Genomic DNA, 19,687 nt, shown 5'->3' with positions numbered 1-19,687 from the left:
TCTTGTGTTCCCTTCACCAGAACTAATCACACTGGCAAAGTAATCAGTTTTAGCTGTAGTAAGGGCAACCTTATAGTTTTTCATATGCTCAGAATACATTTCTTTATGCACCACAAGACCAGTCTTGACATATAATCGCTCCAGGCGTCGACCTTTAACTTTTAACATGCGTAGTTCTGGAGTAAACCAAGGAGCAGAGTTGACAAATGAAACCGACCTGGTTTTTAATGGAGCACAGACATTTAAAATCGTTTGCAATCCAGTATTGTAATGCAGAACCAGGTCGTCTGGGGTGGAATAGTGAACATTGCTACAAAGGTTGGAAAATCCTTCAGCAAAAAACGCAACATCAGTGTTTTTTATGTTCCGGAATGAGATAGAACGACGTAGATTATGCTTAAAAACAGGTAACTGAACATTAAACGACAACAGCATATGATCTGAAATGGACAGATCAGAAGTAGTACAATTATGAGGAGTTACACCTGAACAACACACAAGATCCAGGGTATGACCTTTTACATGGGTAGGTGAATTAATAAATTGTTGTAAGCCAAAGCCATCAAGACATGATAAAAAATCCCTTGTAGATACACTACCAGTATTATCAATATGAATATTAACCCTCTGAGGTCTGAGCTGTTTTCTGGCCCTGGAGGTGTTCTGACATGCTCTGACATTTGTGCTTATTTCTGTTACTTGTGACATTTTCATGGCTAAAGTCTGATTACACTGTATTCAGCACAAACTCTGCTACAATAATATATCAGCAGCATGTATATAAAAGTTTGTAGTTTTGAGATAATAACATTTATGCGTGGTTTGTGAAAAAAAAAAAAAAATTGTCACTGAAATAAGCTCATGAAACCCATACTGATTATTTCTTCACAAGACTTTTGAAAATTGTATCACGTAGCCCAGAATATTTGCTTCAAAACGATGTGAAAATCATCCTGACTGCTCATTCAGAGAAGAAAATATATTGATTTAAAAATTTTACGACGTGTTTTGTGTGAGAAAGCTCTATGCAAGAGGCGTGGACATCTCATTATTATGTAAGCTTTTCACACCTGAGAAAGACAAAAGACACTCCCTAATGGCCCTATTAGGAGCTATCAGGCCCTGCCATTCTGAGCAACCTTGCACAAAGAATGAGGAGATTTAAAAAAGAATGGCTTTTTGATTGTTTTTAATGTATTTACAACACAACATAATGACAAAAAAAAAACACATTATTTAACACACTGAACTAAAGACAGAGACTTGAACTGTCACACACCTTTGTGCCATTCCTGAAACATAGTAGGCTACATACCTTTCATTTCCATGGTGTTTGATTTTTCACTTTAGCATGTTCATGTATGGAGACTTATGTGAATGTTGAAGTCAGCAGGACTTATTCAGTGGCATCTTGTTCCTCTAAAAACAACAACAACAAAACAGCTGTGAACATGCTGATATCAAGAGAAACTATGCTGCACAATTTGGGGAATATATTTTAGATTTTTCAGGTTAAAATAGCTTTTTAAAATGTACAGAATACACACACACATATATATATATTAGCCTACTTTTACCATGCTGTGTTTTATTAGAATATAAAAACATCATCGTGTTGAACACGTAGGCTATACAAGCACTGAAAGGTTGCCTATATCATTCTAGTTCACATTTCACATTTCATGTTTCTGTCTACATGTACATATTTGACATTAGGCTTAGTTCATGTTTTTACTCCAAACTCATTTCATAACATACATTTTAATCTGGCACGACCAGTTTAACATGTCTTACCTTAAAAATCTTCTCATTTTCAAATCGCGTTCTTCTGAGGTAAATCCGAGGTAAATTCAAGGTAAACAGCACAGCACAGCACAGCTTACAGTCTTCCAACTCGATGAAAGCAGAGAAGAGTAAGTTACGAAGTCTCTGCTTCTTTGTTTTGAGGTGATGAGGGCGTTTACAGGTCTGGTTTCTCCGCATGGATCATTTGCATGTCAATCGCTCGTGCGCGCGTGGGTGTGGTCACATTATAGTTAATGAGGACGCGTTTGAGAAACTGTACATGCCGCTGCTTTCGTATGGATTACTTAAAAATAGAATATTTGTTTTTTATATAATTTACATACTTTAAAAATAGAGATTCCAAGCGTTGTATAAACATGCGTTTCAAGTCTGTGTGACAAACATTCGCTGAGTTACAGGTCATTTTCTGTCGCGTTTCAGAATGAGTTTCACATTGAGAGAGACGGCAGAACGCGCATCATGTTTATTTTCTTTGTTTTACGAAAAACACAACATTTTGTTTTTATTATGAGTGTACACAAATAAAAGAAGACATTTAACAGTTTTGAATGATGTACAATACAAGTATGTAAAATCAAAATCAACAGAGTAATTTGCACTGATATAAAAAAAAACGAGCAGATCACGCCGGCGTGATTGCCGACCTCAGGGGGTTAAAGTCCCAGAGCAGAATCACATTAGGAGACAATGAAGAAAGAAAGGTTAAAAACGCAGAGAGTTCATGTAGAAAAGCAGAGTTGGTCTTAGGAGGGCGATAAACAGTAGCGAGAATCGTAGGAGTTGACCCAGTAATTTGCAATGTAGTAGATTCAAATGAGGTGTATTCTGGCATAGATATTTCTGAGACTTTCCATTTATCATTATGTAATATTGCTAAACCCCCACCACGGCCCGATGCACGGGGTTTGCAGATGTAAACATAGCCCGGGGGAGTAGAATGGTTGAGTTGAGAGAAGTCATTACTTTGTTGCCACGTCTCAGTCAGACAGAGAAAGTCAAACTTACGATCTGAGAGCAAATCATACACAACAGGACCTTTGTTTGACAGCGATCGAATATTCCATAATCCAAAAGTAAGATCATTCTTATCGGCTTTTGTGTCAGCTGATCTGGGTAGCTTTGCTAACACACTGTGGTCCGTGGCCCGTGGATATTTCTTTGAAGGACGAGGGTTGGAAGACCAGAGAGATGGTATTGCTCTTGAAGTATCAGATATGTAACCTCGTCGGGACCCCCGATGTATGTATTTACGTCGTGGTTGATATGCAATGTCCCGATGAAAGTATAGAGCAGGATGTGGCTCGCAGAGGCGAAAGCGCAGATGAAACAGTTCATCCGCCTTGTATTGATGAATTAAAATCACAGGGCGAAAGCCAGAAGAAATGATAAACCAGACGAATGCGATCCAGGAAAGCGATTTAGTGATCTTCATATTCCCACTCTGCGACACAGCTCTGTCTGTGCGACAAACCGAGCCAACAGTCAAACAGCTCCAGAAACAACGTTTCCGATGTAGGCAAACTCTGGTTATTATTGCAACTTTGACAATAAAACAATAAAACAGCCGCTACAGCTGAGTAAAAGCGTAAAACAGCAATATCCCAGTAGCAGTATCCTATCTGGAGCAGCGGCAGCCAACGTGCGCCTGCGTTCACTCCCATGTGTTCGCGTTCACTCCCATGTGTTCAAAAATGGTTTATTTGTCCTTCTTAACAAGAATGAAGTGAGAGTCACAACTCTCTGCAAATTCCTTCTGGACCATAAAAGTCTTAACAGTCTTAATGTGTCATGTAACAGTACACCTGGTTCTGCCAGTGTGTTAGCTTCATTTGGGATGTTAGTTGTAGTTTTACGGGGAAGGTTCACAGACCTTTGTTGGAAGAGTGAGTTTGCTGGATTATTCATTAACCCCCTGAGGTCGGCAATCACGCCGGCGTGATCTGCTCGTTTTTTTTTATATCAGTGCAAATTACTCTGTTGATTTTGATTTTACATACTTGTATTGTACATCATTCAAAACTGTTAAATGTCTTCTTTTATTTGTGTACACTCATAATAAAAACAAAATGTTGTGTTTTTCGTAAAACAAAGAAAATAAACATGATGCGCGTTCTGCCGTCTGTCTCAATGTGAAACTCATTCTGAAACGCGACAGAAAATGACCTGTAACTCAGCGAATGTTTGTCACACAGACTTGAAACGCATGTTTATACAACGCTTGGAATCTCTATTTTTAAAGTATGTAAATGATATAGAAAACAAATATTCTATTTTTAAGTAATCCATACGAAAGCAGCGGCATGTACAGTTTCTCAAACGCGTCCTCATTAACTATAATGTGACCACACCCACGCGCGCACGAGCGATTGACATGCAAATGATCCATGCGGAGAAACGCAGACCTGTAAACGCCCTCATCACCTCAAAACAAAGAAGCAGAGACTTCGTAACTTACTCTTCTCTGCTTTCATCGGGTTTGGACAACTGTAAGCTGTGCTGTGCTGTGCTGTTTACCTTGAATTTACCTCGGATTTACCTCAGAAGAACGCGATTTGAAAATGAGAAGATTTTTAAGGTAAGACATGTTAAACTGGTCGTGCCAGATTAAAATGTATGTTATGAAATGAGTTTGGAGTAAAAACATGAACTAAGCCTAATGTCATATATGTAGCCTACATGTAGACAGAAACATGAAATGTGAAATGTGAACTGGAATGATAGGCAACCTTTCAGTGCTTGTATAGCCTACGTGTTCAACACGAGGATGTTTTTATATTCTAATAAAACACAGCATGGTAAAAGTAGGCTAATATATATATATGTGTGTGTGTATTCTGTACATTTTAAAAAGCTATTTTAACCTGAAAAATCTAAAATATATTCCCCAAATTGTGCAGCATTTCTCTTGATATCAGCATGTTCACAGCTGTTTTGTTGTTGTTGTTGTTTTTAGAGGAACAAGATGCCACTGATAAGTCCTGCTGACTTCAACATTCACATAAGTCTCCATACATGAACATGCTAAAGTGAAAAATCAAACACCATGGAAATGAAAGGTATGTAGCCTACTATGTTTCAGGAATGGCACAAAGGTGTGTGACAGTTCAAGTCTCTGTCTTTAGTTCAGTGTGTTAAATAATGTGTTTTTTTTTGTCATTATGTTGTGTTGTAAATACATTAAAAACAATCAAAAAGCCATTCTTTTTTAAATATCCTCATTCTTTGTGCAAGGTTGCTCAGAATGGCAGGGCCTGATAGCTCCTAATAGGGCCATTAGGGAGTGTCTTTTGTCTTTCTCAGGTGAGAAAAGCTTACATAATAATGAGATGTCCACGCCTCTTGCATAGAGCTTTCTCACACAAAACACGTCGTAAAATTTTTAAATCAATATATTGTCTTCTCTGAATGAGCAGTCAGGATGATTTTCACATAGTTTTGAAGCAAATATTCTGGGCTACGTGATACAATTTTCAAAAGTCTTATGAAGAAATAATCAGTATGGGTTTCATGAGCTTATTTCAGTGACAATTTTTTTTTTTTTCACAAACCACGCATAAATGTTATTATCTCAAAACTACAAACTTTTATATACATGCTGCTGATATATTATTGTAGCAGAGTTTGTGCTGAATACAGTGTAATCAGACTTTAGCCATGAAAATGTCACAAGTAACAGAAATAAGCACAAATGTCAGAGCATGTCAGAACACCTCCAGGCCCAGAAAACAGCTCAGACCTCAGAGGGTTAAATATAATGAATAATTTGTGTGTGTCTGATTGGTCCAGACGCTAAATCTACAGGGATATTAAAATCATCAACAATTAGGACTTTATCTGCAACCAGTGCTAACTCTGGTAGACAATCAGCAAATTATTTAATAAAGCCTGTATGGTGCCCTGGTGGCCTGTATACAGTAGCCAGCACAAATGTCAAACGGGATTTATAATTTACACTAGATAGTGTTACATTAAAGGCTCATATTTATAACAATAATCTTGGGGGATGGACTCATTTAAAGTAATGTAATCGTCTGGTTTTAGCCAGATTTCTCTCAAACACCTCTTGGTGGGTGAACTTGCAAGTACAATGTCATACATTGTAATATGCTCTGGCCCCTTCCTGTTTGCTCAGAACTACCCTTGTGCATTATGAGTGTTTTGGCCTTCCACTGTCCTTGCAGGGTGGCCATCACATGCAGGGAAGAGATGGTCTGCTGTAGCACAGCCGCCCCATCATTGAGGGTAGTAAGAGAGGAAAAACTTTTTCTGCTGATTTAGGCATGTTTGGCTTGCCATATTGGCACCAATATGCTTCCATACTGCCACAGTTTTTCACACACATCCGGGAAGGCATGGGTGAAGGACTTTCTGAATCTGGACGTTACACCTCTGATCATTAGTGCCAACGTGAATAATAATCTTAGAGAATTTACGATTAGCATTAGCCAGCACTTTTAAATTTGCTTTGATGCCTGGCGCTCTGGCTCCTGGCAAAAATGTGGCTGGTGTCTCAGTTTGGTGTCTCAACTCAAGTTCTGTGTAATAAAATCGCCAATCACAAGGGCACTTTCAACAGGATTTTCAGTGGATTTTCACCTGTTTGATGTTCTAATCGGAACGGAAGAGCGTTTGACTATGCCGTCACCCAGTTGCCCTGCTGCATGGGCTTTACAGCCGGAACTGAACAATGTACAGACTAAGCTAATGCGACTAAGCTAGTCGCATCCAAAGCAGTATCTAAAGTCCTTGCATTCTTACCATCCTCGTTTGGAAGTTTGGATGCGTGTCTCTAGTTCTGAAATCTTCTCCGTCAGCCTTATTATATCCCTGCATTTATCACATGTGTAGTCCTCACCGCTGACAGAGAAGTCAAGTCACATTTATTTATATAGCGCTTTTACAATACAGATTTACAGATATAACAAGAAAATACTGCAACAAAGTTTGTTTCCAGAAGAAAATAGTGTCACAGTCCAGCTTAAGCAAGTTCAGTGATGTTTCATTTTTGTTGTAAAAAAGTTATTAATTTAGTTAATTTATATATAGCCATTCTGGAGAAAACTGTGATGTCATCGTCCAGCTCAGTTTAGTTCTCATATAATGGTGTCAATGTAGGCAGATCAATATTATTGTTAAATATTAAATTAAATGTTAAATTTAATGTCCCCAACTAAGCAAGCCAAAAGCCAATGGCAACAAAGGTGAAAAAAGGCGATGAAGGCGAAAAGGCAACAGTGGCAAGGAACCAAAGCTCCATCAGGTGGGAGAATGGAGAAAAAAAACATGAGAGAAACCAGGCTCTGTCGGGGGGCCAGTTCTCCTCTGGCCAACGAACGAACAGTGTATGATTATGATTCAGGGAGCATTATTGGTCAGAAGTCAGATTGGATTGGGGCAGGCGAATTAATGTGTGAATGAAAAATGGGTTTTAATTTAGACACATGAAAGACGGGATGAATTTTGAGTCTGATTGCCACCGGACTAAGGACTTTGGTGACAGTGAACGGGCCAATGAATTTGGGAGCTAGCTTGTTAGAAATGGAGCGGAGAGGAATGTTTTTGGTAGAAAGCCACACTTTTTGACCAACGACGTACACGGGAGGCTACGATTGGTAGTGATCGGCTTTAGCCTTGGTGTGCGCCTCCACTTGGAGAAGAGTCTCACGGGCTCTGTTCCAAGTGTGGAGACATCTCTGGACGAAGGCGCAGGTGGAGGGGACCGCGACTTCGGATTCCAGACTTGGAAAAATTGGTGGCTGGTAACCTAAGCTACACTCAAACGGAGAGAGGCTCGTGGATGACAATAGTAATGAGTTATGGGCATTCTCCACCATTGAGAGTTGCTGACTCCAGGAGGAAGGATTCTTGGATACCAAACATTGCAACACTCTCTCCAAATCTTGGTTGGCTCTCTCGGTTTGGCCATTGCTTTGGGGATGAAACCTGGAAGACAGACTGACACTCGCCCCCAGTAATTTACAAAACTCCTGCCAAAATGTGGACACAAGCTGGGGCCCCCTGTTGGAAATCATGTCCATTGAGAGGCCAAGTAAGCGAAAGACATGATCTACGACAGTCACCGCTGTCTCCTTGGCGGACGGTAATTTAGGCAAGGGAATAAAATGAGCCGCCTTCGAGAACCGGTCCACTACGGTCAAAACGACCGTCTTGCCTTGGGAGGGTGGGAGGGCGGTGATAAAATCTAGCACTATGTGGGACCAGGGTCTTGAAGGGACTGACAACGGTTGGAGTAACCCATCTGGGGCTCGATTGGAAGTCTTTCCAGTGGCACAAACCGAGCAAGCGAAGACAAAACTGCGAATGTCGCGAGCCATTAATGGCCACCAGAATTGTTGCTTTACCAAAAAGCTGGTGCGGTTTAACCCTGGATGACACGCCACGTTGGAACAATGACCCCAACGAATAACGTCAGACCATAATCCCTCCGGCACGAACAACCGACTCGGTGGGCAACCGGGCGGAGGCATTACCCCTTCTAAGGCCGTCTTGACTTTCGATTCGATCTCCCATGTGAGTGTGGATATAAATAGTGTCTCGGGTAAAATGCACTCGGGAGTGGACAGGCGTTCAGATTGATCAAAAATACAAGATAAGGAGTCTGGTTTGATGTTCTTGGAACCCGGGCGGTACGAGAGAGAAAAATCCAAACGACCGAAAAAAAGTGCCCACCGAGCCTGCCTGGAGTTGAGTCTTTTGGCAGATCTAATATATTCCAGGTTCTTGTGATCAGTCCAAACAATAAAAGATACCCCTTACGCCATTCTTCCAACGCTAACTTGACTGCTAACAACTCTCTATTACCAATGTCATAGTTACGTTCGGCAGGTGATAACCGGTGGGACAAAAACATGCAAGGATGCATTTTGTCGTCTGTGGGAGAGCGTTGGGAAAGAACCGCATCTACCCCCACCTCTGACACGTCAACCTCCACCACGAACTGACATGAAGGTTCAGGGGCTTTCAGGATGGGAGCCAAAACGAAGCGGCTTTTCAGATTGGTGAATACAGCTTCGGCTCTATCGGACCACCTGAACGTCGTTCTGGGGGAGGTGGTCAAGGCAGTCAAAGGAGCGGCTAGTTGGCTGAAGTTGCGAATAAAACCCTGATAGAAATTGGCAAACCCCAGAAACCTCTGTAGGGCCTTATGGGAATCTGGACTTGGCCACTCTACCACAGCCTTAACCTTGTCAGGATCCATACGCACTCCCTCAGACGAGATGATGTACCCTAGGAAAGGAACAGACTGTGCATGAAAAGTGCATTTCTCCGCCTTGACAAAAAGCCCATTCTCTAGCTACCTCTGAAGCACTCGTCTGATGTGCTGAACGTGTTCCTGGAGAGAAGATGAAAAAATCTATATGTCATCCAGGTTGACATATATGAACTGATCTATCATATCTCTCAGCACGTCATTGACGAGTGCCTGGAAAACCGCTGGGGAGTTGGACAGGCTGAAAGGCATGACCAAATATGACACACTGGGGGTGTTAAACACGGTTTTCCATTCATCCCCCTTCCTTATGTGAACCAAATGATAAGCATTGCGTAAATCCAATTTTGTGAAGACAGATGCTCCCTGCAACCTCTCGAAGTCTGAAGACATCAACGGCAAAGGGTAAGTATTCTTTACCGTGATGTTGTTGGGACTGACCATTTCCCCACCAATTGCCTGTGGAACCTCGACAACTCCAGGTTGTCTGATTGGGCGTGTACGTCATTCCATCCGATTCAACCGAGCATCCACTCTCAGTGCCAGTTCGATCAGTCCGTTCAGACTCTGGGGAAGGTCCAGGGCGCAGATCTCCTTCTGAACACGGTCAGCCAGCCCATGCAGGAACATGTCCCACTGCGCCTCCTCATCCCAATGGCACCCTGCGGCCAGCGTGCGAAACTCATTGAAATAATCCAACACCGGTCGGTCTCCTTGCTGGCGGTTGGCGAGTAGCCTCTCTACCCGCCACCACACGGTCGAAGACCCTCCTCATCTCTTCAGAGCGTGCCTGGAACTAGGCGCAGCAGAGATCTTGGTTCTCTCACACCGCTGTTCCCCAGAGAGCCGCTTGTCCAGTCAGCAGGGTCAGCACAAAAGCCACTTTGGGAATGCTCGCTATTAAAAGTCATCGGTTGCAGAGAGAAATTCATTGAACACTTTGTTAAGAATGTTCTGCAATAATTGGGTCACCTGAATAATTCTCCGGGGCAGAATTCCATGGCTCTGGCTGACGACTCAAATCCATGGAAGTGGACTGAACAGGCGGTGTGGGTGGTGCAGCAGGACTCTTCAGTTGTTGGAGCTGTTGGGTGAGCTCGGACACCTGCACCACCAGAGCTTGCACAGCATGACCCGTGTTCGAAATATGTTCTTCCTGTTGATCCATGCATGCAATACTTCACGAAATGAATTCACTCAGGCTTGTTCAACTCGCTGCATCCATACTCTGGTCAGATCGTTCTGTCATGATGAATAATGGAGGATACAAGATGCAAGTAACAACAGTTTATTGATAAATGAAGTGTAGGGCAAAGTCCAAACAGTCTGATGCAGGAATGGTCGCTCTGAGTGGCACAGGGACGTCGACAGGCAACCCGATCGGTGATGTCAGAAGTGAAGAGAGAATCCACAAGAAATCTGGCATGAAGCAAACTCTGAATGAGCAGTAATCCCAGGGCAGAACACAGAACAACAGGATCTAGAATCCAACACTGGCAAGGTAGCAAGGTGGACAGTGGACAGGAGACAGGAGACCGGGAATTCTCACAATGATCTGACAACACAAGACACCAAGCAATGGGCATATACTGTATAGGCACGGCTGATAGACAACAGCTGGCGCTGATGATTAGGGTGATTGGCAATCATCCTCACACACACACACTGACATACGGACAGAAAGAGAGACAGTGAATTCATGAACCGTGACAGAAAGGGTTTAATGACAATATGGTCATGGTTACACTTAGGCCACATTTACACATAGCCGGGTATTTAGAGAAACAAATATTTCCCCCCCTCCATTTTCAATAATAACATCGTGCACACAACATCGTTTTCAAAAAAGTTGTCATTTACATCAACCCGCATAAATACGTCGTCGAGCGCCATGATAACTATGCCAAACCTATGGGCGGCAGTGTAGGGAGAATGATAAAGCCGTGCAAGCCAATCAGAATCCTCAGAATCGACAACAACGAATAACACAAGCGACTTCCTGTTCCTTTCCAAACAACAAATATACCTACGTCTTGGAAGGGAAAGCTACAGTAAAAAATGCTGACCTCCGTGCACTCCTTCGCCTCTGCTCCTCGATATAGTAGAGCAGTTGTATTTGCAAATGCAAACAGGCCAAAAGTAAAAATGAGTACCACCTTAACAGCATCCATGATCAGTAGCCAAACAAACTGTAAACATAGGGTGCTCACATGACGTTCAGCATTTTCTGGCGCATAATGTGACGTTTGAGAACCTAAAACCCTGTTTCTCCCAGTTGACACGGCAACACATAACCGCTGTTATCAGAAATCTCCACTTTGGCCGGAGTTTTTTAGAAACAATCGTTTTCTGTGATAAAAATGGGGTTTTCATGTAAATGAGAGGCCAAACCGCAGGGAAATATCTGCGTCTTCCCTTCGTGTAAACGGGGCCTTAAAATAGTTGAGATGATAAAAATATACTATTAATCGTACCCAGCATATATATAAAATGTTACCAGAGAGAGAGAGAGAGAGAGAGAGAGAGAGAGAAAGAGAGAGATAGAAAGAGAGAGGCTTTAGAAAAAGAAGAGAGAAAGAGCCAGAGCAAAGAAGAGCCAGTGAAAAGACAGAAAAAGAATCCCCAGCGAAGAGAAGAGCCAGAGAATAAAAGAGACAGAGCAACAGTTGCAATATTCTTTTATCCCCTCCTTGACCATGTGACTGTAACCCAAATGTGAGACATTAGATGCAGTACAGTACACCCGATGTACACACATCTTGGCCTACACTGCCGTGCAAAGGCAAAAGACCGTAACTTCGTTTTTGGTCGAAAATGAGTTATTTATATTTTTGGCACATTCAAGACCTTCTTTATCATGTGGATAAGTATCTTGAATCAATTCCGTTTTTTTTCGAGAAAATAATGATTTGTCTTAACAGTAACTTCCAAAAGCTCATGAGAAACCAAGGCAGAACACCGTAACATCAGTTACCGCTCTTTGGCTTTGTTTTGGAACTCTCAAATTACGAGTTACGGTGCTCTGCCTTTGTTTAGCCGCGCGTCAATATGAAGTTACTGTGCCGGTGTTCAATCAAATAATGCTACCTACCAGATTGTACGGTTATCTGCCTTTGTTTTAATGTCCATTAAAATTAAAATTACGGTGTAGCCTGTGTACTTTGTACAGCTGCCATCAGTTGCTCTAACTTCTGATGTCCTCAGAGCGGTCAGAACATTTAGTATGATCTGCTCCATCGACAAACGTGCGATATCGATCGCGAAGGATTATGCAGAGTTGACATTGCCGTATCAGATGAATACAACCAAGAATTAAAGCTCGGCAAACTAGCTGGCAGAGTGCCAAAACTTCGCCTTCAGCCCCGCCCTAAACGCGGTCGAGTCAACGCTGGACTAATAGGAGGTATTTTGTCATGTCAAATGTATTAATAATGCCATCAGAATGCAACCAAAGCACAGGATAGCAATAAGTAGATGGCTATAAATAATTGTAAATCATACAAAATAAATGCCATGATCACTAGATTTTATACAGGTGTGTACTATAATGATTTTGTTAATGGTGATCAGCAACTAAATATTGATAATGTGGAAGTTACTGCCTTTTGCCTTGGCATGACTTCTCACTTTTTGCTGACAATACAAAGGCAGAGTACAGTAACTTTAAAATAGTGGTCAAAAGTCAAGTTTGAGCTCAAGATTTTTTTATGTATATAATTTCCATTACTAAAACATCTATTTGCCAGATTTCCAGTGTCCTACCTATAATTAATTTGGCGGGACAACTAAAAATCATTTTTCATTTTTCAAGTCAAGTCATCAAGTCATTTTTCTCAGTTCCACACTCTAGCGACTTAAGGTCTTTTGCCTTTGTAGGGCAGTACAGGCCTTGAGCACTATCAACACCTCTGCCTTTAGGAATTCCAAATGGTCCTTGGGGTAGAAAGAGGGTGGCTGAAACACTAAAAGCAATTGTCTTTGTTCATTTTCAAATATCTTTGAATATTTTCAACCTTACACCATTGTCTCTTCACCCGTCGTGCTAAAGGAACAACATCTGTCTTGTGCCTATGCACACAAAATTAATTACCACGGCCTGACATCGAATGAGTCATCCTCGCACTTATTCGATAATGGGGAACGACCCCATGATCTTAACAGAGTGCTAGAAAAACCTCTTCAAGGTACACAGAAGGTTTTAAATGTTCAGGCAGAGGCAGTCTCCAATTTGAAGCACTGAAATCTGGAGCCCAGAAATGATTTGTTAAAGGAATAGTTTGGCCAAAAATGTAAATTCTGTCATAATTTTATCATGTCACTTCAAACTTAGATTTTCTACAAGCTGACTTTTTCAAATCTGTGATTAAATTATTCTGCCATTAAAGTCAGCATGAAATGAAAATTCACATTATTTTCTTAATGCTTGTTATTGGTCTTATTGTGAACAATTCATCCATGCATGTGTCCATTTTAAAAATCTCTTTAACCTAAACATTTTTCATTAAAAGTTCAACTCGGACTTCCGGTGAAAGTATTTCTCTACATCTTTCTTACAATCAATTGCAAACTTGCATTTAGGTCTACCTCCATCCAATGAACAATTGACAAATGGAACCAACTACAGTTTTTTTCAACAATTTGTTTCACTCGAATGTATGTTACAATACGAAAGAAAAGTTCTGTTGCTAGTTTCATTACATTGTGTCTTTAACAACTATATGGAGGGAAACTTATCATTGAATGACATCTTACATTTCAGTCTGTTACTCCTGACCAATATATGACTTCAGAAGACAGAACCCTAATGCAATTTCATTCTTTTTAAAGATTGAAAGTCTCAGTAACCATTCATTGTGACTGCATGAAAAAGAGAAACCAGGAAATTCTTTAAAAAATCATTTTATATTACACAAGAAAGAAAGTCATACAGGCTTGTAAACGATGACAGAGTTCTTTTTTTTTTTGCGGAGTGCGGAGACACTGAATACAGAGTCTGTCTCTGCCTTCAAGACAGCTGTTTTAACATAGAACTTCACCAGACTGCCTCAGTGAACTCATCTTTCCCACCTACGCTCCATCAGGGCTTCAGAGAACCGAAGATGTCACACACAGTTAGACACACAAACATGCTTCTAGATTCTAGTTCTAATGAAGGTAATAACCATAACAAATCACCTATTAGAGTAGCTAAATGAGGGGTGGTGGGAGCTTTGCAGACATTTTGATTACTCTCTGAATTTTTCCATGTTGCCTCAATCACATTGCCTGTCACTACTGTCTATCCAGTTAATCCATGATGGTCCTTCTATGATTTAGTGAATTGCTGCAAATTCCATTGAAATTCACCTATGAAACTATGTCTTAAAGGGAAAGCTCTCACAAAAATGAAAATTCTGTTCATTTACTCACCCTCTGTTAGATTGTTTTCTTCATTCATAGGCGTAATAGGGTATGTCCCCACCACTTTTTGCCAGGGTCGATATTGTCCCGACCACTTTTTGAAACAACTCGCGGTACAGTTGTACCTATACCTAATATGAATAAAACATCTCCAGTTAACTAGCAGAGAATTCATTTTGTTCGTTTGTTAAATAAGAGGCGATCTGGTGCTGGAATGTGTTGTTGTTTAAATCAAGCTGATTGCTAGCTGCCGCTGTTATCAGTGGCACGCATACAATGTTCTCTTGTGGCTCGTGCGCAGTCTTCACACTCAGACGAGCACATTGGCCTTTGTGGAGACTCTTTATTCTTTCCAGTGAAATCACAAAACACAAATGCACACAAATGTGTCCCTGCTTTTCATATACAATCACTGATTAACATATTTGGTTTTGATGAGAAAAACAAAATGATACGTGGGCGGATTAGAACCTCTGACATGCTTAAAGGTATAGTTCACCCAAAAATAAAAATTCTGACATTAATTACTCACCCTCATGTCTTACCAATCCCGTAAAAGTTTTGTTGGGGAGTTCGAAAGCTCTCAGACTTCATCAAAAAGATTTAATTTGCGTTCCAAAGATGAAAGTCTTACAGGTTTGAGGGTGAGTAATTAATGACCGAATTTTCATTTTTGTGTGGAATATCTCTTTAACAAAAGCTCTACCACTAAACCATTAGGGTACACAAGCAAATTTCATGGATCTATGAATTTATTCACATGAAAAATCTCTGCACTAACGATATATTGTATTAAAGGTAGATCCAATGATGAAACTATCTCATTAAACATGAGTTTTATGTCGATTAAATAAACCTAATGTACTTTTGAAATTGATTTCTAGACATCGTCAGTGGTTCTCATTATCTCATAATGACATTTGTCTCTCCCATACATGATATTTTTCGTCCCTTCATTAAAAACCGCTACTCGCCCCGGTGGTAAAAACTGGTCTAGACTAGATAACAAAGTCTTGTTTCCATTTTGTATCTTTCCATTGAACTTGTGCCCTTCCTAATGAACTACTGTATATGATACATGATGATGAAATTTCTCTTTTCTGTGTGGGTTGTGACACCTGTCACGTTCCGTTGAGTATATGGTGACTATACTACATAGTGACTTAAGAGCTTAACTGTGAGCCCAAGTATATTTACAGCCACCAAACTTATATGAGTGACTTAAATAATATAAGAAATAATATATTTTGAAGAGATTTGTATGTCAACAAAAATCAATGGAGTCGAATGTTGTTTTGGACTCTGTTGACTTTCATTTTATCTACCCAGAGAATGAATCACTTAAAATTATCCTTATATGTACACAAAAGTGATCTGCTACCTCTGTTCTTTCTCTGTTGCAGTACTTACATGAGAATGGAGTTGTTCACAGAGACCTCAAACCAGAAAATCTCCTCTATGCTGACTTGTCAATAGACGCACCTCTAAAGATAGGTAACGAACTGTATACTCATACATTTAATCCATTATGTCTTTGATGTGGGAAAAATGAGACAGAACAGTGTACTCTGTCAGTAATGAATGGGTTTTTATTGATCCAATCTTTTCTGTAATGTCCACAGCGGACTTTGGCCTTTCTAAAATAATTGATGAGCAAGTAACAATGAAGACAGTATGTGGGACCCCTGGCTACTGTGGTGAGTCAGAATTTAAGATAGCACACTATTTATGTTATGATTTATTTTGTTATTTTTTAGATAAACACATACCTCTAAAATAAACCATTTAGATGTCCACAAGTAAGCGAATTCCAGTAAATGACTTATAAAGTTTTATAAGCCAATTCATTTGCAATAATTTGCCTCTATTCTGACATCCACTCAGCTCCTGAGATCCTCAGAGGAAACGCTTATGGCCCTGAGGTTGACATGTGGTCAGTGGGAGTCATCCTTTATATTTTGTGAGTAATACATTTACATTAATGTTTATTCATTGTGCAGACTCTTTTATCTGACTTGCAAGTATATGGAAAAATGTAAACACAAGTGCTTAATCATATGATTTTTTTAAACACTTTAGTGGCATATTAAAAGTGATAATGTCAATATATAATATAATATTTTTGAGTTATAGGATTTAAAAAAAAAAAAAAACTATGTTATAATTATTCAACCCCTATTCAACATTGCTGTTTTTAAATTACTTAATTGTAGGGTATAAAATTGTGTTAAAACACAATTAAACCTTTGGAAACACTATAACAGCACTTTAGTTGTGACACATGCATATATTTAGCTCATGCTAATGTTAAGAGAAGAAGGCTATGGCTATAAGAACATTTCCAAGACACTAAAAGTTCCTTGAGAGACAATTGGCAGCATCGTTTGTAAGTTTAAAATGCATGGTACCATAGCAAATCTTCTAGGACATGGAAGAATAAGCACAATTTCATCAAGGGGAATAGGATATTTGTTAATAGTAGCTTACTCTAAAAACCCTCAATTTTCTGCTCAAGAGTTACACGATGTTGAATGGAGGAAAAAACTTTTCAATGCAGACTATAAGAAGAGCACTAAAGACTATAAGAACATTACTTCATGGCCGGACACCTCAACGAATGCCACTCTTGACCAGGAGAACATGTTGACTTGAATGTGCTAGCTAAAAATAATTTGATTAGGCCTATGGAGTTTTAGAAGAATGTTTTATGGAGTGATGTGACCAGACATTTTGGCAAAGATTATAAAGCCTTCATTGTGTAAACTGAAGCTTCACTGGATCATTGGACTTTCCAGCAGGACAATGATCCCAAGTATACACCCAAATCTACCAAAGCATGCTTTAGGGATTGGTCTTGGAATGTTCTTGAGTGACCTGCTCAGTCTACAGATTAAGATCCCATTGAAAAGCTTTGGTGAGATTTAAAAAAAAAAAAAAAAAAGGAAAAAAGAATATGAGTGAGTTGGAAGCTTTTACACACAAGGAATGGCCTAAGATTCCAGTAGAGAATGTAAGCACTTTACAGGTAACATTTATTTGTCATTAAAAAGAGGAAATGATTCTCTACCAAATTTGACTTTTGGGGGTTGATTGATTTTGTATCTGGATGATTAGAGCCACGATGGGTGATTTGATGTTTTATTTCAATGATTGATGTTTTATTTTTCATTTGAACTCCGTACAAACTTTACATTCTCAGAATCTCTCAAATATGTATTAAAGGGGTCATATAATGCCCCTTTTTACAAGATGTAAATCATTGAAGTCTCTGATGTCCCCAGAGTGTGTATGTGAAGTTTTAGCTCAAAATATCCAACAGATAATATTATATAGCATGTTAAAATTGTCACTTTTTGAGGGTGAGCAAAAACGAGCCGTTTTTGTGTGTGTCTCTTTAAATGCAAATGAGCTGATCCTCTTTCAAGAAGGGGGCGGAACTTCAGGAGTTAGTGTTAGCAGCTCTGATTACCTCACGCAGACAGGCACTCAAAATGTCAGAAACTGTTCAGCCTTTTATTTTTAAACCGGAGCTGGACAATGATGGAGAGACTCAAGAAGAAGTGACAACACGTGGAATACAACAGGATGTTTCTGAATGGTTAGTTGATGAATTTATTTAGCTGACATGGAGTTAACTATCTTCAAGTCATTGATTAGCATAATTCTGTCATGATAATCTATAAATCGCTCGTGTGGGAACTGTTGTAAAATGCCTACAGAGCCAGAGAATATGCTTCATGAAGATATACAGGTATTGTTTTATGACATGCTATTGCATTTGCGTTATGTAGTTTCCAGTCAACTTGAGCCGACTCCCAAATGTGCTCTACTACAACAACTCTTCATCTTATCATCATGGCCTCACTCCCTTTGTTGCGTGTTCCCGGGGGCAGGGTTTATGTCAATTTTAGGGTTAGGGATGTCACTAACCGAATCTTTATCTTTCATACAAGTAACGCAACGAAGGCAACGAACACCGATTAAAGCCAAGCTACTTTCATAGTACCTAAAACCCAGGTTTGGCGGAAACTAAACTGAAACATAGCTGGCTAGCCACCTAAAACGGCTTCATGGTATAGGCCCCCTGCCGCTGCCGGCTAAAACGGCTTCATGGTATAGCCACCTAAAACGGCTTCATGGTATAGGCCCCCTGCCGCTGCACGGCTAACCTGCTCCGGGGCAGGTTATGTTCTGGATTCAAGATCTCAGACTGAAGTTTGACCAATCAGCTGAGAGCAAAGAAACATATAGGTGACGTAACTTATTCCCAGTGTCTGTTACAATGACTTCACCTTTTCTTCCAAATCCGGTGGACATCTCAGCGCAAATTGTTTGACGAGCACTTCGTAGAGAAAGAGTTTTTAGCCAGACAAAATCCCCTTGCCTTTCCTGATAGTTACTTGTATGAAAGATAAAGATTTTCCGCGGAAGGAATGTCTTATCTTTGCGAACTTCTTGAGCCGCACATAAAGAATTTAACACGTCGAATTCATGCACTTACTGTACCGCAAATGGTATTGCATTGCGTTTTTTTGCAAGTGGTACATACTTGCACGGTGGGTGACGCACAGAAGCTAGGGGAAAACACGGTTTGTCGAACCAATTGCAAGATGGTCCTCGCTCTGCAGGAGTACATGAATAGTTTCATTAATAGTGTTCCCCGGACATTTATCGACCATGTCCATAAAAGAGGGCTTTTATAAAATTGCCGGTAAGATATATTGATAGGGTGACATCACATGAACACTTTAAAAAAAAAAGAAAAAAAAAAAGCAAATTTCACAAATGTACTATACAATATAATACGTGTTAAGAATTATTTTAAATCTTTATTATTATTCTGTTAATCTTATGATAGGATTCCCTAGAGTCATTGCAACATGTATGCAGTCTATTGCTCCAATCTCCACTGAGGCAGATTATGTTGATAGGAAATCCTATCACAGCCTTAATGTTCAGGTAGAGATGATGTGAATATGTGAGATGATTATTTTCTGTGAGATGAGTCTTTAAATTAATAGTAACATTAACAGATATAACAATGATCTACTAAACATTTCATCTGCAGACGACTTGTGGTCATGAACGTATGATCACAAGTTTGGATGCCAAATGGCCTGGCTCCAGTGCTTGTCTCACAAATTTTCCGTGAGTCTGTGTTGTGTCAGCACAAAACACTGTTAATTTTAACTGGGATAGAAAAACCTACACAATAACCCCCTATCATGACCCTCAGACAGGGCCACAGCA

General features: G+C 40.1%; 1 protein-coding gene across 1 annotated transcript in view; it reads left to right on the top strand.

Annotated features, from left to right (window-relative positions):
- Positions 1–19,687, top strand: part of LOC307150354 (calcium/calmodulin-dependent protein kinase type IV) — a 265,657-nt gene that overhangs the window by 62,794 nt on the left and 183,176 nt on the right. Inside the window, exons 6-8 of the mRNA XM_079857518.1 lie at positions 15,841–15,931; positions 16,060–16,134; positions 16,322–16,397. Of these exons, the coding sequence (XP_079713644.1) occupies positions 15,841–15,931; positions 16,060–16,134; positions 16,322–16,397 (242 nt within the window). The remainder of the gene's footprint in view (positions 1–15,840; positions 15,932–16,059; positions 16,135–16,321; positions 16,398–19,687) is intronic.

This window comes from Squalius cephalus (genome assembly GCF_949319135.1).
Source record: "Squalius cephalus genome assembly, chromosome: 22".
In the NCBI taxonomy this organism is placed as follows: Eukaryota; Metazoa; Chordata; class Actinopteri; order Cypriniformes; family Leuciscidae; genus Squalius; species Squalius cephalus.
This window is presented reverse-complemented; position numbering and strand designations above follow the sequence as displayed.